The sequence below is a fragment of the Sorex araneus genome, chromosome 10 (genome assembly GCF_027595985.1).
Source record: "Sorex araneus isolate mSorAra2 chromosome 10, mSorAra2.pri, whole genome shotgun sequence".
Classification (NCBI taxonomy): domain Eukaryota; kingdom Metazoa; phylum Chordata; class Mammalia; order Eulipotyphla; family Soricidae; genus Sorex; species Sorex araneus.
Genome location: NC_073311.1, coordinates 50295646 through 50322222, shown reverse-complemented (window position 1 = coordinate 50322222; position 26577 = coordinate 50295646). Strand labels below are relative to the sequence as shown.

Genomic DNA, 26577 nt, shown 5'->3' with positions numbered 1-26577 from the left:
TGCCTCTTAGAAAACCTGAGATAAAATGGACTGTTAGGCAAAAATGTTAAAAAGTAGCAGGAGTAAATAAGGTTATTACTGATAATATTTATTTTATTTAATACATCTGTATGTACAAAACTTAAAAACACAATTGTTTTATATTTAAAATATATACAATTTCCTAGGAGGTATACATATATATACATTATTATTTTAACGCTGGCATAGCAACTTTATACATGTTTCATTTTAAAGTTTATTATGCAGTTGGTCTCAGTTTTTTCCAGGAAAAATCACACATAGAGAAAATATTCAGTAATTATCTGCTGAATGAAATGATATGTAATGTCAGTTCACCATAAATCCCGGAGCAGGGGTTGTCAGTCAAGTATGCAAGCTACCGAGAGTATCCCACCCGCATGAGCAGAGCCTGGCAAGCTCCCTGTGACATATTCGATATGCCAAAAACAGTAACTATAAGTCTCATTATCCTGACCCGAAAGAGCCTCCAGTAGTTGGGAAAGACGAGTAAGGAGAGGCTGCTAAAATCTCAGGGCTGGGAGGAATAGAGATGTTACATGTGCCCACTGAGTAAATTGAGAAATAATGAGATGACAGTGATGACAGTGACAGTGATACAATTTTATTTAGAAAGAATTTACAATTTTTTTTTGCTTTTTTTTGGAGGGGGGGTACACCCGGCGATGCACAGAGGTTACTCTTGGCTCATGCACTAAGGAATTATGCCTGGCATTGCTCAGGGAACCATATGGGATGCTGGGAATCAAACCCAGGTTAGCAAGGAAAACATCCTACCCGCTGTGCTGTCACTCCAGCCCCAAGAATTTACAATTTTTTATTGATTTTTCTTTTTTACTTGAACATGTCTACGAGACAGAAAGCATTGCGCATTGTTATTCCATCCTATTTGGGACTCCTCACTACAGTGTAGCAGAACAACCCATAATCCAAAGCATTATTGTTTATAAACCCCAAAGCATATAAACATGTCTGCTTGGATATCAATTGCTTAAAAGACTCTCACCACTTCAATCTGTCATAAAATTGGAAGTTTAAATCAAACATGATGGATTTATTTCCTAATATTTTAATTATTTAGTTATAAATGCCAAAAACAGTAACAACAAGTCTTACAATGGAGATGTTACTGGTGCCCACTCAAGCAAATCGATGAGCAAAGGGATGACAGTGGTACAGTGATATAGTGATATATTATTATTATTTTTTTAATTTTTATTAAATCACCATGTGGAAAGTTACAAAGTTCCCAGGTTTATATGTCAGTCACACAATATTCAAACACCCATCCCCTCACCAGTGCCCACAGTCCACCACCAGAAACCCCAGCATACCCCCCGCCCCAACCCCCTACCACCTACTGTATAACTAATGAATTTCACTTCATTTTTTCTTTACCTTGATTACATTCCATAATTCAACACAAAACTCACTATAGTTGACATAACTCTCTCTCTCTCTCTTTTTTTTCTTTTTCCTTTTCCCTTTTTTTTTTCTTTCTCCCCCTCATCCCCCTTCCTGCGCCTCATAATATGGTGTACGCCACGCCACGTCGGCCAGCGTGGGACTTTTGCTTAGTTCACAGTCCAGAGGTGGCTGCTACATTAAAAACCTTCAATATTTTCAACAAAAACTTACTGTTATTATTTGGAGTTTCCCCCCCAAGTCAGACCTGTTCAAATGGAACCGATTCACATTGCTGACAATTATAAATGTTAAGTCCGCAGCGTTCGCACGGTTTTGGATTTCTGTATAAAGTCCAGGGAAAATTCTGCCAGAAATTACATAGCCCAGCTCACAGTCCCAGTGCATTGCTGTAAGAAGTCTCTGAATTCAAAGTCTTTAGGCGCAGAGGGTCCGATTCGCGCTCAGCGGCTCCGGGTTTATCTGGGCCGAGGGCGTGCCGGTTACGCCCCCTTCCCATGAGTTCCTGGGAGCCCCCAAAGTAAAATCCGAATACCTGTGGGTCTGGAGTTACAGAAGATGGCGCCTGCCACATGGTGCCACCAGCCCGCCGATTTCCATGCAGGAAGACAGGGTGGGGAGGAAAAAAAAATCCACCCCCAGCAGCACCGAGTTGTAGCCCAGTTTGGTGTCCCAGTGCATCGCTCTTGGGTGCTGCGCTGGATGCCCGAATGTGTTACATCTTTGGAATCAAAGTCTTTAGGCGCAGAGGGCCCCTAGTGATATATTATTATAAGGGCCACTCCCAGGAATTCTCAGGATGTGAGGTAGACACTCCCAGTTACTCTCAGCCTTGAATTTGGGTGTCACAACTTGATTTGAAGCTGAGCTAAGCTGTATTGAGGACCATCAGGGCTGAACTGTGGGAGTCCAAGGGGGAGGGAGGACATCAAACCCAGGGCCTCAAACATCCTAGGTATGTGCTCTACTGCTCCAAGGAGCTCTTCAGCCCAAGAATTGTGATACTCTCTGTGTTTACTCAAAGTGAAATGCAAATGTGTAAATATTACTTTGTTAGTAAGTAGAATTCTTTAAAATGCAGAATAATGCTTCAGAATACTACTTTAAAAATGTCTTCTTACATGTGTAACCGACAGCAAAAGAACTCAGCTATCCACATATTTTAAATTCCAAAATCACTTGGGTTTTTCTCATTTGGTTATTAAAAAGATTTTGTCTGGCTTTAGCAAACTCATTTTTATGCTCTATGCAGGGAAAGTTTTATGTGTATTATAGAAGTGGATTTCGTGAGACTGACTTTTTCTCTGGGTTCAAGTTACAAGTATTAACTCCTACCTAAAGGTCTATTTAGTTTAGAATTATGTTATCCCAAATTGTTTCATTTTGGTGGGGGAAGGCTCCCTGCGATTCTCTCTGACTCAGTTCCATCTTTGCTATCAACTGGTATTACACATTTTGAGGTCAACACTTTTAGGAAAGCATTCAGCAACTGTAGATAACAAGCACAGTGTGGCTTTCTGTTTATGAATTTGAAGTATTTTGACAAGCATAGCCATTTGGTTTGCTACAAATCCATTTTTTGTCTGAGTAAATCCTACCACTGCTCAAGCCATTGTCATGCAAGTAGGCACATTCCCCAGTTCCCGTGACCTGAAACCTAAAACAGAGCAAAACAATTATTCATCCGCTGAACATCTTGCATTCATTCCTCTGATGTTATCTGCAATACCTATACTCCACTTTTTTCAATAGAAGTAAATGTGAGGATCTGGCCCAGGACAGACCACAGGAATCTATTTAGCTTTCTTAAGACTCTTTTTACAGGAGCCCGCATTCTAGAATAACTTGTCTATCTGTCCCGGAGCAAGGAATTTGGATACAGCCACCCTGGGTCACAAGAAGGGTGGTGGTCAGACCAGATAACCAGACCCATATCACACGACTCATATCACAAGACCCAGGACTGCCCCCAGAACCGGGACATTCCTGAATATTGGCACGAATACTGATCTCTAAAGCCATAGGCTAAGGAGTGATGTCCTTTTAAATGGATTGGTTAAGAAAGTTTGTAATACTACAAATCTATTGGCTATGAAATGCGTGGGCTCTGCTGTAACGGCCGGGGAAGGCCTATATAAGATCTCCTTTGGGGAAGCTCGGCGTCTTTGCCCAACCTGCTGGACCTGCGTGTCCGTGTAGGCGGCTGGACCCTGGCTAGCCAGTCTTACAATAAACCCTGCTTGCTGTTTGCAGTCTCTGGAGTCTTTGTCGGTAAGGGAGATTTCAATCTGCTCCCTAACATTAAAAAAAAAACAAACTCTGTCACTTATGTAACTTCTTAGTAATAAACAATGTTTTTATATTTAGATCTCTTTGCATTTTCAAGACACATGCTTGAGCACCACCAACTGTATCATTCATCCAATTCAAATCTAGTTATATTGTTAATTTAGTCACTTTATGTATTTTGTCATAAGCTATATCAGTGAAAATCATTCTCAGTCCTCTCACTAACTGCTTTATAAATACATGAAATAAAAATTCTTATTACCAATGTGTTAAAGAGCTTTATTTTGATAAAAGTGATCAGGCCCTTATATTGATATATTTCCAATGACTTCATTGAACTGTTCACAAAATAGGGAGCTACAGTTTCTGCAGGTAAATCTCTCAGAGAGATTTCCACAGGTTCTCTTTGAACCATTACTTCTTACTTTTGTGAGGGACAGTTACAGATTTACACATTTTTGTGCTTGTGTTTCCCTCATAGAATGTTCGAGAACTCATCCCTCCACCAGTGCCCATTCTCCACCACCAATAAACCCAGTATCCCTCCCACCCCCAATCCCATCTCCCCCAACCCCACCGTGCCTCTGTGGCAGCATATTCCCTTTTGTTTTCTGTCTCCAATTGGGTGCTGTGGTTTGCAATAGGGGTATTGAGTGGCCATTATGTTCAGTCTCTAGTCTACTTTCAGCACGCATCTCCCTTCATGACTTCATGACTTCATTTTTTCTAACAACTGCATAGTATTCCATTGTATAGATGTACCAAAGTTTCTTTAACCAATCATCTGTTCTAGGGCACTCGGGTTTCGGAAAAGGGATTTTTAAAGGTTTTCTAAGGATCAAATTATCAGTGACTTTCTTGGATTTTAGAAAACTCCCACCAGCCCTTTCCCACTACATACCAGCAGTTCTTTCTACCTTCTAAATCAATATTTCATCAGAAAAACATCTGAATTGGAGTATTAAAGTACAAGAATATGTCATCATCATATTAAATATTTCAACTAAAATCACAATGAATCAAGTTTTCAAAGAACTGGATAATAAATGGAAAGACATAGAAAGAATTTCTATTTCTTATACAGTACTATAGGTTTTCTATATTAAAGTTATTGTCTTATAAGCAACCCATGTCATCATAGCAAAAGGAAAATAAGTGGCAATACATACACAATGTTGCCTCCAGTGTTATTTGTCCATTTCCATGAGTGACTTGGCGATTCCCTTCGAAGGCCTATCCAATGGTCGTAGGGGCCTTTATATCTTTTCAGAAAAACCTATTATAAACATAAAAGTGAAACATTCATCTTTCTTACTTATCACACCAGAGTCTATCTCTCCTACAGTCCTCTATTTTGGAGGACAACACGGTATAAATAAAAAACTTATGCTCTACCCCATTTTCTCAGCGTGAGTCATTAGACCGTCTCTGCTCCTAAACCTCTTTGATTAAAAGAACGAAAGTCTCCATTTGTGCATACTGTTTTGCTATATTGTGAACACTGTCACTTCATCAATTTGAATAAAAAATTACATGAATACAATAATTCACTGTACACAAGGAACCATACATCTAAACTTCTAGGTCAACTATGAGAATTACATGGGAGAAGGTATCTGACATGTCTCACTGGGTTCTAGGCAGAGAATTCAACACATGTCAGAAGCTTGCCTGCGCCCCGTGCTTCCAGACTGAGTCTAGGACATCCTTATCTCCCAGCATTAGCTCTGTGCAGCGCCCAACCCTCTTGGGGGGAGCTCCCTATTCAACAGAAAATATGCTCCCCCAATAGTTATTCTTTTAATAATATGGATTCGAATGATATATTAGAATCTCAATTCTCTTGATACCTACCACTGTTCATTTTATTTATTTATTTTTAATTTATTTATTTTTATTGAATCACCATGCAGAAAGTTACAAAGCTTTCAGTCTTAAGTCTCAGTTACACAATAATCAAACACCCATCCCTTCACCAGTGTACATATTCCACCACCAAGAACCACAGTAAACCTCCCTTTACCCCCCACCCTCCCAGCCCCCCACCCCACCTGTGTAGCTGATAAATTATTAATAATATAATCCCTGGGGTATTGGGAGAAATTGGATGGAGGCACTACCTGCAAAACTCAGCTCAGCCCAGAGTGCACAGACACCACCAGGACAAGCAGGGTGACATGTGGGCTCTGGGTTGCTGGGCATGTGGTGCCAGCAACTGAACTCTGGGCCTGCATGTAATGAGCACATGCTCTCGCACTTGTACTGTCTTCCTGGTGCCCTCGAACAATTCTTACTAGTTCCTCTGAGGTGTCAATGTGAACAAGATGAGCCCCCAATGAGTCACAGACAGTCTGGCTGAATGTCCAGTTTCCCGTGTCTTCCGAAAAATAAAAGCACTTGTTTCCAAATCCAATCCACAATGGTGGGCAGGCAGGATGCACGTGCATTTCTGAGACTGTTCTTTTCTTTCTTTCTAAAATTTGGATAAACACAACATAATATAGTAAATACATTTTCTTATCCTTGTAATCGATTTTCCCACGTACCATCCTAAGGTCACTGTTAAAGCTATAGACTGGTAATTTTAATGTCCTAAGTCATCAGAACATCTTATCCTAAGTACAAAACTCAACAAGCCCCTGGTACGATCTTATTTTACAAGAAGTCCTTGGGAATTAATGGCTTAGGGAAAATAAATTTATAAAGCATCAAGTCCATGATACTTTTTATATATGATTGTAATTTCTATAAAAAGTAAGAACAAGATATTCCTATTATAGCATATAGATTCTCCTTTCCTATATTTCCTTCACATAAGCTCCTCTTCCTCTTGACATCTTTTATATCCTGAATTTTACTATGGTACACTCAGTAGCTATATAATCTTTCTGTGGACAAAATATAGCAACCCAAATATTATACTGGTAACAAAAATACAATATAGTGCTTTCTACATTTTTATATTTTTGTTTTATATGTACTTCTTTTAAAAATGAATAAAATATTTTTGGTGCTTCTTAAATGTTCTAAAATAAACAATATTTTGGAGAAAGGTGTAGGAAGAATCAGATATTATTATTTCACATTTTGTCTGATTTTTTTTAAATCTCCTTTAGTTACTAAGATAACATTGTTGTTTAAGAGCCAGTGAAAGAAAAAAATAGTTTCAAAATACTGAACACCAAAGATGACTTTAATTTCCTCACATTTAAAGAAAAACAATCCCTTACATTTTTCTCAGTCCTTAACTCTAGGGAATTTAGATTGGAGAGCAGAGAGCACATGTGTGTCAAGGTCAGTATGAGTGTTTCCTTTAAAAAAAAATGAATCGGGACCCAGCCTGCTCCACGGCCCTGAGCAGCCCGGGCTTCCCTCCCCTCCGGACTGCCGGCCCGTTGACCGCTGTCTGGGTTGTGGGAAAGGGGCGTGGCCTAACCGCCAGGGGGCATGGCCTAAGAAAAGTGGGCGTGGCCTCATTGCCAGCCGGCCAAAGCTCACGCGGTGGCAGGTAGTTTCCTCGACATCCTATCCAAGACTAACATCCTAGCTATTCGCAAGCAGTAGGACAATAATGCACAAGACTTCACATAAGGATTGAAGGAAACATATCAGTAGGAGATCAGGTTCTACAAACGGCAAGTAAAAAGGTAACCACTATTAACTGAGCCTATCCACAATCCTTTTTCACAACAAAAGGAGACAGGGATACTCATCTTCAAGGGCCCTCTTTCATACCACCACAACAACATGAAGAAACAGCGAAAATCCCCATTGCAAGCAGAGGACGATCAAAGGAGTCCGGAAACCTCAATGGGTGCTTCCTACAAACTTGACCTCTCTGAGAAAGAATTCAGAGTTGAAATCCTCAACGTGTTCAATGAACTCAATGCAAAGATGGACAACTTCAAGGAAGACCTGGCAGAAACAATACAACAGACAGCCAACAAAATACGGGAAGAAATGAGAGCAGAAATAAAAAACCTTCAAAAAGAAATGAAGGATTCCATACATGAAATCAAAAACTCTCTGGCTGCCCTCAACAATAGGATGACTGCAGCCGAAGACAAAATCAGTATGCTTCAAGATGAGCTGCAAGAGGTCTACAGGCAACAACAAACCATGGCAAGAGACCTCAAAATAGCTCTAGCCAGAATCAGAGTCCTAGGGGATGATTTCAAGAGGAACAACTTTAGAATCATTGGACTACCAGAACCACAGGGAACCAACCCCAACGAAAAAGACACAGTCAAACAAATCATTGCGGAAAACTTCCCACAGCTGGACAATGCGGGCATCCAGATTCAAGGCGCCCAAAGAGTGCCAGCTAAAAGAGATCCTAACAGAAAAACCCCAAGAAATATCATAGTTACAATGATGGACATCATCCAGAGAGACACAATACTGCAAGCAGCAAGGTCCAAGAAGGAAATCGCATACAAAGGAGCACCCCTTAGGCTCACAGCAGATCTATCAGAGGAAACCCTCCAAGCTCAAAGGCAATGGTGGGATATAGTGAAAAAACTCAATGAAATCAACGCTTCACCAAGAATACTTTATCCGGCTAAACTCTCATTCAAACTAGAAGGAATCATACATTACTTTGGGGATAAACAACAGCTCAGGAACTTCATAGACTCAAAACCAAACCTAAAAGAAGCACTAAAGGGGCTATTGTAAGACAAGAATAACCCCTACAAACACAACAAACCCTTGCACAAAGATGGCACAAAATCCCATAACAATAATCTCCCTTAATGTCAATGGTCTGAATTCACCAATTAAGAGACACAGACTGGCAAAATGGATTCAGAGACTCAACCCAACATTGTTGCCTGCAAGAAACACATCTGAATAGCCAGAACAAACACAGACTCAAAGTCAAAGGATGGAAAACAATCCTGCAAGCAAACAACTCCCTCAAGAAAGCCGGGGTGGCTTTACTAGTATCGGACAACATAGACATCAGGTTGAAAAAGATTAGAAGGGATAGTGAAGGCCACTTTTTATTAATCAAGGGATGTGTATATCAGGAAGAAATCACACTCCTAAATGTCTACGCACCCAATGAGGGACCAGCTAAATACCTACAACAGCTGCCAAGAGACCTTGAGAAGGACATCTTGAGCAATACAATAATAGTTGGAGACTTAAACACCGCACTGTCTCCTCTGGACATATCTAGAAGATTAAAACTCACTAAGGAAATACTGGCTTTGAAGGAAGAAATAGAAGAGAGAGGGCTAATAGATCTATACAGGGCTTTATATCCCGAAAAAAAGGAATACACATTCTTTTCCAGTGCACATGGAACATTTTCCAGAATAGACCATGCGCTGGGCCACACAACATACCTCAACAGAATCAACAAGATAAACATTGTACCAGATATCTTTTCAGACCATGATGCACTGAAAATAAAACTTAATCGTGGACAGATGCAGAAAACCAAATCAAACACCTGGAAATTAAATAGCTCGATATTGAACAATGAGTGGGTCAGGAAGGAAATCAAGGAAGAAATCAAAAGGTACCTAGAAACAAATGAGAATGAAGACACGAGCTACCAGAACCTGTGGGACGCAGCTAAAGCCGTTTTAAGGGGAAAATTTATAGCTCTGCAAGCATATCTCAGGAAGGAAGAAAGGGCCCACATAAATAACTTGACTTCACAGCTCAAGACCTTAGAAAAGGACCAGCAAAAGGAGCCAAAACCAGGCAGAAGGAAAGAGATAATAAAACTTAGAGCAGAAATTAATGACATGGAAACCCAAAAGACAATCCAGAAGATCAATGAAACCAAGAGCTGGTTCTTCGAGAAAATAAACAAGATTGATAAACCACTAGCAAGACTCACAAAGAAAGAGAGAGAACCCTTATAAGCCGAATCAGAAATGAAAAGGGGGACATCACAACAGAAACCAATGAAATTCAAAAGATCATCAGAGACTACTTTGAAAATCTCTATGCCACAAAACAAGAGAACCTAGAAGAAATGGATAAATTCCTCGACTCCTATAATCTCCCAAGGCTGAACCAAGAAGACCTGGAGTACCTGAATAGTCCAAATAACATCAAGGAAATTGAAATGGCAATCAAAAGTCTTCCCAAAAACAAAAGCCCATGTCCAGACGGATTCACTAGAGAGTTCTTCCAAACATTTAAAGAGGACCTTTTGACAGTCCTTCTCAAGCTCTTCCAGGAAATTGAAGAAACAGAAACCCTCCCTAACAGTTTCTATGAGGCTCATATCTCCCTAATACCAAAAGCAAACAAAGACACCACAAAAAAAGAAAACTACAGGCCAATATCCCTGATGAACACAGATGCGAAGATTCTCAACAAAATATTAGCAAATAGAACTCAACAACTCATCAAAAAGATCATACACCACGACCAAGTGGGATTCATCCCGGGGATGCAAGGATGGTTTAACATCCGGAAATCAATCAACATAATCCATCATATCAACAAAAGAAAAGAAAAAATTCATATAATCATATCAATAGATGCAGAGAAAGCATTTGACAAGATCTAGCATCCGTTTATGATGAAAACACTTGCCAAAATGGGTATAGAAGGGACCTTCCTCAATATTGTCAAAGCCATTTATCACAAGCCTATGGCAAGCATTGTCCTCAATGGGGAAAAACTAAGAGCCTTCCCTCTGAGAACAGGGACGAGACAAGGATGCCCACTCTCTCCACTTCTGTTCAATATAGTACTGGAAGTACTTGCAATAGCGATTAGGCAAGAAAAAGACATTAAGGGCATTCAGGTAGGAAAAGAAGAAATCAAGCTCTCACTATTCACAGATGATATGATACTATACCTAGAGAACCCTAAAACCTCTACCAAGAAACTCCTAGAAACAATAGACTCATATAGTAAAGTTGCAGGCTATAGAATCAATACCCAAAAGTCCATGGCTTTCCTATATGCAAATAATGAGAGAGAAGAAAGTGACCTGAGAAAAGCAATCCTGTTCACAATTGCGCCTCAAAAAATCAAATACCTCGGAATCAGCTTAACAAAGGAGGTAAAGGACTTGTATAATGAAAACTATAAAACACTACTTCAGGAAATAAAAGAGGACACGAGGAAATGGAAAGACATCCCCTGCTCATGGATTGGAAGAATTAATATTGTCAAAATGGCAATTCTCCCCAAAGCATTGTACAAATTCAATGCGATCCCTATAGGGATACCCTTGACATTCTTCAAAGAAATGGAGCAAGCGCTCCTGAAATTCATATGGAACAATAAGCCCCCACGAATAGCTAAAGCAATCCTTGGGAAAAAGAAAATGGGAGGAATCAACCTCCCCAACTTCCAACTCTACTACAAAGTGGTAGTCATTAAAACAGCATGGTACTGGAACAAAGGCAGAGCGGCAGACCAATGGAACAGGGTTGAATACTCTGACACACACCCCCAAATATATGATCATCTAATCTTTGATAAGGGAGCAAGAAATGTGAAGTGGAGCAAGGAAAGCATGTTTAACAAATTGTGCTGGCAAAACTGGACGGCTACATGCAAAAAAACGGGCTTAGACCTCCATCTATCACCATGTACAAAAATCAGATAAAAATGGATTAAAGACCTCAACATCAGACCAGAATCCCTAAGGTACATTGAAGATAAGGTCGGCAAAACCCTCCACGACATTGAAGCCAAAGGTATCTTCAAAGCTGACACGCCACTGGCCAAGCAAGTGAAAACAAAGATAAATAAATGGGACAATCTCAAACTAAGAAGCTTCTGCAACTCAAAAGAAACAGTGACCAAAGTACAAAGACAATCCAGAGAATGGGAAAGGATATTTATGCAGTACCCATCCGATAAAGGGTTGATAACAAGGATATACAATGCACTGGTTGAAATCCAGAAGAAGAAAACTGCCAACCCGATCAAAAAATGGGGTGATGAAATGAACAGAAACTTTTCCAAAGAAGAAATCCGAATGGCGAAGAGGCACCTGAGAAAATGTTCAACATCACTAATCATCAGGGAGATGCAGATCAAAACAACCATGAGATATCATCTCACACCACAGAGACTGGCCCACATCCCCAAAAACAAAAGCAACCAGTGTTGGCATGGATGTGGGGAGAAAGGGACTCTTCTTCACTACTGGTGGGAATGCCGACTAGTTTAGCCCTTTTGGAAAACAATATGGACGATTCTCAAAAAGTTAGAAATTGAGCTCCCATTTGACCCAGCAATACCACTCCTGGGATTATATCCCGGAGAGGCAAAAAGGTATAGTAGAGATGACATCTGCATTTCCATGTTCACTGCCGCTCTGTTCACAATAGCCACAATATGGAAAAAACCAGAGTGCCCGAAAACAGATGATTGGCTAAAGAAACTCTGGTATATTTACACAATGGAATACTATGTAGCTGTCAGAAAACATGAAGTCATGAAATTTGCATATAAGTGGATCAACATGGAAAGTATCATGCTGAGTGAAATGAGTCAGAAAGAGACAGACATAGAAAGATCGCACTCATATGTGGAATATAAAGTAGCTGGAGGTACAAGCTTACAATGTTGTGATTCCTGGCAGATATTTCACTAGACTTAGTTACTAAAATACAGAAATCCAAAACTATGCTGCTGCTAGTGCGGCCTCCTGACCTCATATCTCTTCATTCTCAGCAATGGAAAACAAATTACCAAATGCTTTCTTTTCAGCAGATCGACTTTAGGGGGGAGAAACTCCAAATCAATAATAGTGAATTTTTTTATTGAAATATTGAATGTAATCAAAGTAGAGTGAAAGTAAAGTGAAATTTACCAGTTACAAATGCGGGGTGGGGGGCTGGGCAGGTGGGGGGAAGGGTGGAGGTATATTATGATTCTTGGTGGTGGAATATGTGCACTGCTGAAGGGACGGGTGTTTGAGCATTGTATAACTGAGACTTAAACCTGAAAGCTTTGTAACTTTCCACATGGTGAATTAATAAAAGAAATAAAAATAAATAAATAAATAAATAATAAAAAAAATGAATCAAGGGCCCTGGAGCAATAGTATAGTGGGTAGGGTGCTGACCTTACCTGCGCAGACCATTTTATACAGATCATTCTGTATTTTTTGCTCTCCGTTAGATGCTAAGACAATGTTGTTCTTTAAGGCCAGTGAAAGTAAAAATAGTATCAAAATACTGAATACCAATGATGACTATAATTTCCTCACATTTAAAGAAAAAGGATCTATTACATTTATATTGATCCTAATCCCTAGGGAGTTTAGATTAGAGAGCAGAGAGCACATGTGTTTCCTTAAAAAAAAAAACAAATCAAGGGCCTTGGAGCAATAGTATAGTGGGAAGGTGCTGACCCAGGATTCGATCACTGGAACCTCATAAGGTCCACAAGCCCAACCAAAAAGTACCACTGTGCAAGGACTAGGAGTAAGCCCTACCAACAACCAGTTGTGCCATTCCCCCTCAACAAAACATACCCCCTTAAATTATTTGGGAGACCCACTAGATACTTTAAAATAGTGCTGAGTAATACACACTGGAAAACCACTGACATGGGATTGGGGATTTTACATATTACACTGTGATAAAATTCAAGTAGAAATATAAAATTAAGGACATTTTGTGCTGTGTTAGCTAAAATAAACAGTGATAGTTATCAAGAGAATTCAGATTCTAATAGATAAATTTAAAAAGAACGGTATTATGTGTGAACTCCTTTCTCGGGCTGTGTAAACACCTTTTAGCTCTGGTGTAGCTACACGTGATCACACATTAATGGATGCACGTGGGCTCTCCGGACTCTCGCTGCCCACATTCGGTGCTCTCGAACCGCTTCCCTGCCCAGGACGGCCGTTGCCTTGGGCCGATGAAGGAGAAAAAAGGCCCGAGCTGGTTGGTGAACAGTTGCTGTTTATTCCATCTCTCGTCTCTCCCAAATTCTCTCCACAACTCCCTCCCCAACTCGCCTCCAACTCTGGGCAGCAACTCTCTCCAACTCTCACCCGCTAACTCTGTCCCTCTCTACTCTCCCCACAATGCTGTCTCTTAAGTCTCTCCCAGCCCTGTTGTGTGTCTCTCTCTCTCTAACTCTCTCTCCTCAATAAATCTGTCTCACACTCTCCCTGACACCACCACTTTAACCCCCTCTTGCCTAAACATGCCTCCCAAACCAGCCCTCCGCATCCCGCCTCCCGACCTAAGCACAATCAACGTGTTTTTCAAGCCTTCCTGACAACATGCAGTCCAGGATGGCAAAACAGCACTTAAGGTGTTTCTCCTCTCCTTAGACCAATAACTTAATTAACATCTTCCTTCTACTCCTAGTATTTGCCATTCTGCATGGACACAGTAACAGACACCTTTAGGCTTATAGAGCGACACTCCTGGGGACATCTCACCAGATACTCAGACTACAGTGCTCAGGATGAATTAATCATGCCTAACCCTAGCAGGGTCCGAATCTAGTTATTAATTTTTGGATCATGACAGAATTTGTCCATGTAATGCTCTTAACTTATAGTTAAGAATTATGACACTTTGGCCTGGCCCATTTTGATGCCAGGGTTTCTCACAGCTTGCCCTGGGTCCATCCAGTCCCTCATCGGGATCCTGCTCTTGGGGATCTAGGAAGTAAGGGCACCTGAGGCTTAAGTCCAGAGAGCGGATGTCCAGGAGGTTATATAATCTGCATTCAGTTAACTCCTAAGTTACAAACTTATCTTTTAACTGTCTTCCTGTGTCCATACAAAAAGTAGTTGCTCAGAAGTAACTAACCATGCAAAGGACATTAAGGAGAAGAGAAAGACAATATTTACAAGTCAACAAGTCTGATCAGGAGGCAAAGGTTAGGGGAGAAATCAACAAACCCAAGCTCCCAGTGGCCAGGGAGGAAGGGCAAACAAACATAGTCTGTTTCCTACAGTATCACAAGACTACAGTATCACAAGACTATTTTTTTTTATTATTTTTTAATTTTTTTTTGCTTTCTGGGTCACACCTGGCGATGCTCAGGGGTTACTCTTGGCTCTGCACTCAGGAATTACTCCTGGCGGTGCTCAAGGGACCATATGGGATGCTGGGATTCGAAACCGGGTCGGCTGCATGCAAGGCAAATGCCCTATCCGCTGTGCTATCACTCCAGCCCCAACAAGACTATTTTTATTTTATTTTTTATTTTTTTATTTTTTTTGCTTTTTGGGTCACACCTGGCGATGCACAGGGGTTTCTCCTGGCTTTGCACTCAGGAATTACCCCTGGCTGTGCTCAGGGGACAATATGGGATGCTGGGATTTGAACCCAGGTTGGCTGCGTGCAAGACAAACGCCCTACCCGCTGTGCTATCTCTCCAGCCCCAAGACTATTTTTAAATGACATTTAGAAATGTTCTAGGAACCATATAATTTGCAACAATTTTAACCAGTAAAAATCGTTAGTTGTTATTAGATTTCAGAAATGCTTCAAGATGTGCTCAGTACAAGTCTTGTCTATATGAGATCCTCATTTGAACCCCCAGCATGCATCTCCCCTTCCCTTGATCCTCACCCCAAAGTTTCAAAAAAGTGCAGGTCACATTAGAAGTTATTGAAAAAAAGGCCTTGTTAGAAAGAATAAAATACATGAAATAATTATTAAAACTGATAAGCCATTATGTATTAATACTGATAAATTCCACCTACAAAGAATTTTTGTTAAGGCATATAGTATTGTACTTTTTTTTTTTTGCTTTTTGGGTCACACCCAGCAATGCACAGGGGTCACTCCTGGCTCATGCACTCAGGAATCACCCCTGGTGGTGCTCAGGGGACCATATGGGATGCTGGGATTTGAACCTGGGTCGGCCGCGTGCAAGGCAAACGCCCTACCGCTGTGCTATCACTCCAGCCCCTAGTACTGTACTTTTGAACAGTCTCTGTGCAAGAAGTGTTGGGGCCAGCTCGGCCGAAGAACTACCATGACAGGCTCTCTGACCTTCGAGCTGTCTAGGCCTCTTCCAGGAACGAGGAACTAGCTCATTCCTGGTAAACAGGAGTGGAGGGTTGCAAAACTGTTAAAGCAGAAAAAACCAATGATCATCAAAGATTACATCCCTGGAATGAGGTTAGGCCTCCGGAAAGTAACTACCAGGAGGTGGGCTGGATGATGCGAGCCAAGAGAGGAAAAAAAATAGATATGTACTTTCTAGTGAAAGTAGTTGAGTAATGCACAGGTGAAAGTAGTTGTGTAATGTACACCTGCTAGAATGAAAATTGTTGAGTAATGCTTACCTGTCAAAATGAAAGTATAAGAACTTGATGAATTTAGTGCTCGGGGTCCTTGTTGAAACCCGCTGCATCGGGCAGATACCTGGACCCAGCTAGCTGGAGCAATAAATTTCACTGTGTGATTTGCATTATTGGCTGTCCTCTGTCCTAGAGGGGTGATCAACTCCAGACTCTAAAAGAAGCAGAGCCAAAGATTCTACCCTTCTCTTCTAACAATCATTTCTTAATAGCAAAAATGATCATTCTTCAATGCAAATCTCAGAGCTATGACACTCTTCTTTGTAACGCTCATTTTCCTGCCCTTTCCTGCTCTTTTGAAAGTTTAACCCAAAGTCTTTAAGTGACTCTCAAGAATATTGCCTCCTGAATCCATCCCATGATTCTTCCTAGGTCTCACCTTCTTCTAGCCCCAGAAATCTTCTTGCTCTTATTTAGAACACTGTAGGATAACATGGGGTTTGTCCTTTTAGTCTTGCCGCAGGGAACTTAGTTTACCTAAAAGAAATGTCCTTTCTGTATGGATACAAGAAGACAGCTAATATTATGATTTGTAACTTGGGAGTTGATTGATTCCAATAATATTTACTCCTGGACATCTGCTTTCTCAACTCAGTTGCCCTTAGTTCTTAGCACCCCAAAAGCAGGGTCCCAACGAGGAACTGAATGGACCCAGGGCAAGCTGTGAGCTACCCTGGCATCGAAATGGGCCAGGCCAAAGCACCACAATATGATGCAAAAGTAACAAAGAGACTAGGACTCTGCTGGGGTTAGGAAGACTAACTTGGCTTGAGGACTGTGGTCTGGGATATATAGTGAATGTCCTCAGAAAGAACCAAACTTTAAGTCTGATATATCTCTTATTGTGCTCATACAGACTTATTACAACTATTTAAGTGGATTACTAGCTGAGGAAGGAAGAAAGGGACACACCCTAACACATCCTTCTTTGGATCCCACCCTTGAGCAGATCTACTAGTAATCTCTTTTTTTTTTTTTTTTTTTGCTTTTTAGGTCACACCCGGCAATGCAGAGGTTACTCCTGGCTCTGCACTCAGGAATCACCCCTGGCGGTGCTCAGGTGACCATATGGGATTGCTGGGAATCGAACCCGGGTCGGCCGCGTGCAAGGCAAACGCCCTACCCGCTGTGCTATTGCTAGTAATCTCTTTAGATGAGATTTTGTTAATCTCCTCGAGAAATGGTCTTACTCTTCTTTGTTGATTTGTTAATGTTTAACCCACCTTTGTGTTACCGCCCTATGTGATTGCTATATAAAGTAAGACTGTAACAGAAGACAAAAAAGAAGACACAGAACCGAGGAGACAGCAGAGACAGAAGAGGCAGCAGGACACAGACAGAAGAAGACACAGCAAGAAGAGGCAGAGAGAAGACAGAGACAAGAGAGAAGACACAGAAGCAGAGACAGAGAGAGGTCGGAAGAGACCTGAGGAGTCTACAGAGACAGAGACAGAGATAAAGAGACAGACAGAAGAGAGCACAGTGATGCACACAGAAGCGGACCACAAAGGAGGAGCCATCCCGATCTGGTCCATACACAGTGGCTCAAGAGCACTGAACATGAGCAGCGCATGTGAGAGAGAACTGCCCCGAGAGCCCACAAACAACAGAACAACATGACACACACCACATTGCACCCTCTCCTGAGTGTGTGCGCTTTGTAATTTTTTATAGAGCACTAGGGATATTCCTTATTTGGGAATTTGTTCTATTGTTTTCTGTGCCTGAAGAGTTTTCTCCAAGCATCAGCATGCTCCCTTCATCTCCTTCAAAGGTTTGCAGAAAGGGAGAGATTCTCACTGAAGAGTGTGTGTCACTCCTATGTGCATTGCAGCTTGTTTCCCTACCCCCTACCTTAATTTATTATGGCAGCTACATCTTCCTTCTGGGATATAAATTGGAACAAGGGATTTTTATGTTTCATTCACCAATATGCCCTAGGCACTTTGCACAGTTCCTAGCATAAAACAAGACTCAAAGGAATATTTATCACTATATTGATGTATGGAGGACATTATAGTTTGCAAAACAAGTAACTTACCTATCAAAGTAACAGAAAGTGAAACCAAAATTATTACCAGGATCAAAATAATGACGAGGCAACGAGCATGTCTGTGAAGAATTTCAGAAAGTCGAGTCTTTCTATCTCTTTCTTGGATATCTGCACCTTTAAAGTAAAATACCATAATCTTATTCTCCTGCAAGCTTTATGAGAAAAACAAGTTTATCACAAAAATCTACTTCCAAGATCAGATGCAGCACAATTTCCCTATTTCCAATCCCTTTCATAAAAGATCATGATTGATAAGCTATTATCATGGATCAAAGAGGGTCTGAAACAAAGAAACAGAATCTCCATCTATAGGAAATTCTACAGCTATAGGCAAAGGAGTTCAAGGAGATGTAAATAAATAGCAAAAGGTAGGAAGGTCCTGTGTGAGGATCAGCAGTGAGGCATATGCCTCCTCTGTGTCAGGTCAGGGATTAGCTCCCCAGAGTCTCAAAGACATGCAGATGGCCATCAGGTGCATCAAAATGCTTCCTGTCACTCAAAACAGGAAGATTCCAGTCAAAAGCCACAAGCAGGTATCACCTCACATGGTTTAGAGTTGCTGTCTGGAAAAGAAGCACACTTTTGATAAAGATCTGGTGAAAATTGTATCTAGACTGTATTAAGAATCTTGAAAACTCAAAATAAGAAAAATACACAAGTTAAAGGGGGGTTTTCAATCACCCAGTTTGCATATCTAAAATAAAATTGAAGAAAATGCATAGATGACAAATTAGCACCTAAGAATGTGCTCAAGATAGCATGAATTAAAGAAATGTTAATTAAAATCTGATTTACCTCTCTCTGCCTATTGAGAATGTAAAGTAAAACAAATTAACAGAACCAAGTGGAGAATTGAAATTCTCATGCACTGATGTTGGAAATATAAGATGGTATGGCCACTTTGTAAAGGTAGCCTTGCAGATTGGTGCAGTAAATACAAACTTAGCATGCGCTAACCTTAGCATGGTGTCATATTTTGATATCTAAAATAATCCTATGTTTGATATTATATAGGAGAAATAAAAGTTTAACTTTACTCAAAAACCTATCTAGAAATATAACACCTTTATTCTTTAGCACTAAAGTCTGGCAACAGTCTAAATTCTGGTGGAGAAAAAGAAAAATGCCACTCAGCACCAAGCAAAAGGAAGAATGAACTCATGGTCACACTACTAGTTCCTTGTTGGACTTTGGCCTGATCAAGATCAACAATTACCTTTCTCTCTTCCACACAGACCCCTACGCTCTGGGTTACCCCCACGTTTCAAAAAGCAGTCAAGCACTGATACTGGTCATATGTGCCTTTAATAGCTCATTTTGAGAATCAGCAAATAGCAGTGTGCTGCTGGAATAACACCCATGGAAACCCCTCATGCTCTCTTCCCCTCGTGACTGCAAGTCACTGTTCTGAAATTAAAATCATACTTAAGATAAAGTTCCTGCTCACTTTCCTTCAACTACTGCATTTCACATGGATCTCCCAGTATCACAGAAGTTTTAACCAAAGTTCTAGTCGGAGCAGAAGAAATGTAGGATAGATGGTCTAAAACCATTCTCAGTGACACACTCTCAGTGACATTTCAGGAGATGCCTTCAGACAAAAATCTAGTCTCCCATTCTTTCTGGTCCTGCATCAAAAAATAAAAGTCCCCAAAATTCAATGTATTCCATAATTTTTGACTGTGACAAGGGAAAGAAGTAAATATCACTTCAATCCCCCCAAAATCTTTTTGCCCCTCTTACTAGTCTTCCAAAACCTCCTTCCCTTTTCTCCTTTATTTCCCAAAATCTAATGTCCTCCTCAGCATCATGCTCCATTTCTGTCTTATTTCTCTTCTCCCACCTGGACTGTCCTCTCCCAATCTCCTTCAACCACCTATATTGCACTCTGACACCATAACCACTGGATTTCTAGTTGGGAATATGGCATCAGTCACTACCTCTCAAAAGAACCAAAAAAAGAACCAGGTGTTTTTCTAATATAAATGCTAGTTTTATAATCCAAAAACAGTTCAAAATTTGCAGTTTTCATATGAAACATTCTTACTGGTCAGTTTAGCTTAACAAGTACAATATCCTGATTGGTCAAATAACTTTAGTTAGTGAAACCTTATTTTAGTTGATAAATATTAGCATTTTTATTAAGTTGTTATTAAATATAAACCCTATTTTATGGGAATAGAATGGCACATCGTCCCAAACAAAAAAATAAACTTCAGGGAGAAGGGAGAAAGAAAAAAAAGAAAGAAATGCGTTTTTCAATAGCTAGAATTTCCCTAAAAGATATCTTTTTAAACTGAAAAATAAACACACATCATTATGTTCTTCATCTTTGAAGTCAAATTTGCTCTAAACCTAGCCATGCAAGGGGAATATAGCTCAGTAGTAGACTGTGCGCCTCATATGTGTGAGGTTCTCAATTTGGTGCCCGGTATACGACCAAAAAAGTGAAAAAAAAATTAAATGCTAAATTATTTGGCAGTGGCTAGGTTTAGCCTATCATTCGTAATTTCAAAATACCAACTCTCTACTTCCACTACCTAAATCAGGTAAGAAAAGGGTCTTTACAAACAGAAACCAGTGTTTGAGCGATTTTGAAATTCTGAAGCTTTAATAATTAAACCTGGAGGGATTTCTGCCCAAGGCCACGGGGCCCTTGTTCCTCGTCACTGCCCCTCCCCCAAAGATGACGGCCACCGAGCCGCCAGGGGGGGGCAGGCCAAGAAGGCACAACACCCATTCCCACCTGGGGTGGTCCGGCGCCAGAAACGTAATGCGTCGTCCAGACACATTTCTGCAGAAAGCCGCTGGGTTCCCAGCTTCGGTTCTTAGCCCTGGGTCTTGGGATCAGGGCTGACAAGCAGCTGGATCACAGCCGGAGGGCTCCGCCCTTCGTGGGCGGCAACTCGGGCTCTCGTGGGCCGGGAAAGGGCCTCTCTGCCCCTATCCCATAGGGCCCCGTGATTCCTCGTCACTGCCGGCCCCTGCCCGGCTGTCCCTAGGCCTCTGGAAGACAGCAGTGGGACTGAGCTGCCAGGGGAAATAGGCCGTAGTATGAAAATATATAGTTTTAAAACTGAAAGCACAGCGGTTAGGCTTTCACCTTTCACGAGGCACTTTGCACAGTGCCTAGCATAAAACAGGACTCAAAGGAATATTTATGACCATATTAATGTATGGAGGACATGATAGAGTTTGCAAAACAAGTAACTTACCTGTCAAAGCAACAGAAAGCATAAACATAGATATTACGAACAACAAAATATTGACGAGGCAGTAAGCATGTCTGTGAAGAGTGTGAGATCGAGTTGTTCTATATTTTTCTTGATTACGTGTTCCTTTAAAGTAAAATATCATAATCTCATTTTTCTGAAAGCTTTATATAAGGCAAGCAAGTTTATCACAAAAATCTACTTCCAAGATTGGATGCAGCAAATTTCCCTCTTACCAATCCTCTTCACAAAAGATCATGATCCATAAGATATTATCATGGCTTTATATTTATTTATTTATTTATTTATTTATTTTATTGAATTATAGCTCAATAGTAGAGTGCCATGCATCTGTGAGATTTTCAATTTGTTCCTTGATACTATTAAAAAGGTTAAATTTTTTTAAATGCTCAATTATTTGGTAATGGTTAGTTACAGCCTATCATTCTTAACTTCAAAATACCAACCCTCTGCCTTCTACTATCTATTAGTAAATTAGAACAGATTTAGACCCCCCCCCCCCACAAAGAACCAGTTCTGACAGGTAAATTTATTAGTTCACATAGTATGAAACATACTGTATTCAAGTTTGCTGTCCTTCTAGGATACCAAAGACCTGGTTAACTCTATAAAGTGACTTCCCATTATGCAAGTTGCCAGGTGTCTGGGGAAGGAGGATTTACAACATAAAGGCAAAGAGTTGCCTCCCTTGTCAGAGTGCAATGGAATTTAGTGTTTATTTCCCCTGCCCCAGAAATATTTAGGTCACATAGGCAGTACTGCAAATATTGATGCACAAATACACTGTCCTGCCTCTTTCCCGTGCTCTCAAACCCCCTGCTTCTGTGAAGCTAACACTTCTGGAAGGCAGTTTCAGTGAGGCAGCTTCTCTCTCTCTCTCTCTCTCTCTCTCTCTCTCTCTCTCTCTCTCTCTCTCTCTCTCTCTCTCTCTCTCTCTCTCTCTCCCTCTCCCGCTCCCTCTCCCTCTACCTCTCCCCCTCCCACTCTCCCTCCCTCTCTCTCACCCTCTCTCTCTCCTCCTTTCTCCATCCCTCCCGCTCTCCCTTCTCTCTCCCCTCTCCCCAGTCTCTCCCTCTCCTTCTCCCTCATGCTCTCTGTCGGCCCCTCCCCCACGCCAAGCTTTTGCTCCTTGCAACAACTTGACAACTTTACATTACCAAATTGTTCCTTTTGACTGAATGGCAAGCATCTAAGATGTTCCAGCAAGTAACAACCTTCCTGCTTTTCTTTCTGTGAGTCCTCCACCTCCATTGTCTCCTTTGTGTTGATGAAAGCGGTATTCTGCAGGCAGGAACTTGAATGAGGGGTTGAAGGTCAGGTTCTTTATCTAACTAGGCTGTTAGCCAACAGCCATCTGTGTCTAACGGTACAGGCATCTCATCTGTTGTCTAACGGTACAGGCATCTGTTTTAAAGAAAAAGAGCAACTTGCTAAAAGGAGATCTGGAGATGAAAATTCCAATGATCATGATAAAAACTGACTAAGTCTGGGAAGAATAGGGTAACGCCCTGAGGGCTGCAGCAAGTTCTCTTCAGGGAGAGAAATTTCCTGTTTAGAAACACCCACTGCATTCCGTGGGTGCAGCAGCCTGTTCATTGGCTCAGTTCAGGGCAAGTTAGGTTTCCTACTGCCAGGGCATTTAGGAAAATGAAACTGCCTACTCTCCCTCCCCCTCTCCCTCTCTCTCCCTTCCCCTTTCTCTCTCTTTTTTGGCTTTTGGGTCACAATGGCAATACTCAGGAATTCTCCTGGCTTTTCACTCAGGGATTAGTCCTGTTGGTGCTCAGGGGACAATATGGGGTGCTGAGAATCAACCTAGGTCAGCCACTTGCAAGGTAAATTTCCAACCAACTGTACTATCACTCTGGCCCTAAAACAGTCTCTTTTCATTTAAACTGGAATTCTGTTTATACACTCCCTGGAAATTAGAATAACGTTAGATCATTAATACGTTCTGAGCCTTTCCTGAATATATCAGACTCAGAAAAAAAAGGGATGATAGTACCAAATTAAGCAGGCAGATTGGAAACAAAAATTGATGAACATTTTTTAGTTTTAAAATGTAAAGTGCTTTTACCTTAAAGAGACCAAGTTCACACTTTACTCTCCCCTGTCAGAATGGAGAAGAGAGACAATAATTACTTTCCAGTCTGAATCAACTGAAGATACACATACACACAAGCACACACACACACACACACACACACACGCACACCCATTACAAAATGTGTTAAAAAATCCTTTTCAATATCTTGGGCATCCTGCAGGGGGCAGTGATCCTTTGTGAGCAGGTGGGGAACACACAACGGCCCTATTCACTGTCCCCCAGTTTTGTACACAGCTGAAAAGGGAGGAGCCAAGGGAATTCTAGGAGTGGAAGAGTTCCAGCCCAGAGACAAAGCAGACACTCCTGAGATCAGCCTCTGGAAAATGCCCAGTACAGGCCTTCTCCAATTTTCCATGTCACTAGGCACCCGCTGCTGTGTGTGGCAAGATGGTGCCGGGGGCCGGTTGAGAGTGGGACTTTCGGCATCAGGGCGGACTGGGAGTCAGGATGAAACTGCTGGTTCCAGAGCCGCCATGACTAGAATTAGTCCTGATACCCACGTACTGGGGGCTGGAGCGATAGTACAGTGGGTAGGGCGTTTGCCTTGCACGCTGCAGACCTGGGACTGATTCTTCTGTCCCTCTCAGAGAGCCTGGCAACCTACTTAGAGTATCCCGCCCACACAGCAGAGCCTGGCAAGCTACCCCTGGCATATTTGATATGCCAAACACAGTAACAACAAGTCTCTTGATGGAGACCTTACTGGTGCTCACTCCAGCAAATTGATGAATTGATGAGCGATGGGATGATCGTGACAGTGACAGTAATACAGTGATACCCACATACCGGAGTCTTGCTTGTAGAAGCTCATGGTCCCTGGGATTCCATCTGGCGAAGGCAGGAAACTGTGCCTTCTCCATCTGGGGCATCTCGGTGTAATCAGCTCAGTATGGGGCCCAGGGAAATCTCCGGCACTGTGGTGCCCGCCAGGACTCTTCCCTGTTGTGTGTGGCCTCTTGGCAGTTTTCAAGGCAGATGAAAGGTCTAGCTGGCTTCTCTTCACAGTGATCTCCAATTTCTCCCGGAGACTGAACATCACAGTTAAAGGAGCAGGCTTCTTCTCTAGCAGTCCCGAAGGGCTGCGTCTCTGCTGTTCCTCCTGGTCTCAGAGGCTTAATAGGTGCTCCTATCCTGACAGCATAAGAGACCTATCTTGAAGTGGCCGCACCTACAAATGGCCCCACCCTGTTTAGTAGCTTGCACACGGCCCTTAAGACTGCACCTGAGATATTTTTTAAAAGATGCCCTTTCTTCTCCTACACTCCTCATCTGCAGTCTCCAATGACACATTCTTTCAGATTGAACCTGGGTAAGCTTTTGTTTCCATGGGAGACAGGCGAAAGGCAGGCTCTCCTGTGCCTATCACACCTCAGCCTGCCTGGCCCTATTGACTCCCTGGGCCATGAGCAGGGCAGCCAGTACCCAGGCGGCAGCGAGCTGCCATATCAGACTGGGTGGGTCATCACGAGCACTGCAGATTCTGGGGCTAGTGAGAGAGTGATCCAACCTCCAAGTCACTCTCAGCTCTAGGTCACTCTTCTCCAGCCAACTTAATCTCCTTCTCTCCTGAGGCCACTCACAGATGTTCTTTTCAGAGCATTCGGCAGCAGGGCCCCAGTCTACACACCAACAATTCACTTGGGACTAGTGTTATGTGAAATTGGCTCCAGGACTGATATTTTCAGCACCCAGTGTTCTTTTACCCACCCAGAACAGGTTTTTTGTCAGACCCTCACACAAAGCATCTGCAAACCCAAATGTAGAAGTGCAGGAGGTACCTGGGCTTCTGCAGGCGTGTGTGCAGCTGAACCCTGGGACTCTGAGGAGAGCTCGGACACACTGTTCTGCAATGGCCCAGGGAGGACGGGCTCTGGCACCAACCTAGTTAAAAGATGGACAAGTTATCATCATTATTTTTGTTCGGCTCTGTTTTGCAGCCATATCCCACAGTTCTCAGGGGGTCATATGGTGGTAGAGATCAACCCTGGTCTCCTGTACACAGAGCAGGTGCTCAGGTGCTCAATCTCTATCTCTGGCCCCAAAGAAAAGCAGTTTGAAAGAAAATTATGGAGCATTATTTTGACAGAGGCCAGAGCAATAAGTTAAGAAAATAGGAGCACACAAAACCTGTACTGAACCGAGAAGAGAACTTGACTTTAACACCCTTATTCCACCTTGGAGAACTTGACCCTTAGCCTCCAAGAAAAGTCTCCCAAGAATTGAAGGAATTTTGTGTTTAATAAGGGAAAGTTACCAGGCCAGTTGCAATGTGCTCTCTACCCCAAACTTACGGTGCCCGCTAGAGCAAATCGATGAGCAACAGGATGACAGTGACTAGTTTCTCCAAACCTCTCTTTCTTTTCTCCTTTATTTCCCTGAATCTACTATCCTCCCCAGCATCATGCTCCATTCCTCTCTTATTTCTCTTCTCCCACCTGGACTGTCCGTCCTCTCCCAATCTCCTTCAGAGTCATAAGTCACCTATATTGCACTCTGATGCCATAACCATTGAATTTCTATGGCATCAGTTACTATCTCACTGTCACTGTCACTGTCATCCCATTGCTCATCGATTTGCTCGAGCGGGCACCAGTAAGGTCTCTCATTGAGAGACTTCTCGTTATTGTTTTTGGCATATTCAATACGCCACAGGTAGCTTGCCAGGCTCTGCCGTACGGGCACGATACTCTTGGTAGCTTGCCGGGCTCTCCGAGATGGGCAGAGGAATCGAACAAGGGTCGGCCGCGTGAAAGGCGAACACCCTACCACTGTGCTATCACTCCAGTCTCACAAAAAAATACAAAAAATGAACCAGATGTTTTTCTAATATAAATGCTAGTTTCGTAATCCAAAAACAGCTCAAAATTCATTTTTTCATGTGAAGCATTCTTACTGGTCAGTTTAGTGTAACAAGTATGACATCCTGATTGGTCAAACAGGTTTAGTTAGTGAAACCTTATCTTAGTTCATAAATATTAGCATTCTTTTAAGTTGTTATTAAATACAAACTCTATCTTACAGGAATACAATGGCGTATCATCTCAAAGAAAAAATAAATTCAGGGAAAGGGGAGAAAGAAAAAGAAAGAAATGTGTTTTTCAACAGCTGGAATTTCAGTAAAAGATACCCATTCTTTCAGAGTGAAAAACAAGCACACATCATTATGTTCTTCTTCTTT

General features: G+C 41.7%; 1 protein-coding gene across 8 annotated transcripts; it reads right to left on the bottom strand.

Annotated features, from left to right (window-relative positions):
• Window positions 1–67: 67 nt before the first annotated feature.
• On the bottom strand, window positions 68–26150 carry LOC129399115 (C-type lectin domain family 2 member E-like). 8 transcript variants are annotated; one of them, XM_055118125.1, is made up of 6 exons: window positions 25178–26150; window positions 24186–24530; window positions 18048–18173; window positions 6030–6214; window positions 4905–5011; window positions 68–3103 (listed from the first exon to the last, which is right to left on the bottom strand). In XM_055118125.1, the coding sequence occupies exons 2-6, from the start codon at window positions 24433–24435 to the stop codon at window positions 2968–2970; spliced, it is 804 nt and encodes a 267-aa protein (XP_054974100.1). In that variant the 5' UTR covers window positions 24436–24530; window positions 25178–26150; the 3' UTR covers window positions 68–2967. The 8 variants fall into 8 exon arrangements, with proteins under 8 accessions (XP_054974100.1, XP_054974101.1, XP_054974103.1 ...); XM_055118126.1 differs by having other exon boundaries at window positions 24186–24525; XM_055118128.1 differs by having other exon boundaries at window positions 6030–6208; window positions 25178–26146.
• Between the last annotated feature and the right edge of the window lie 427 nt (window positions 26151–26577).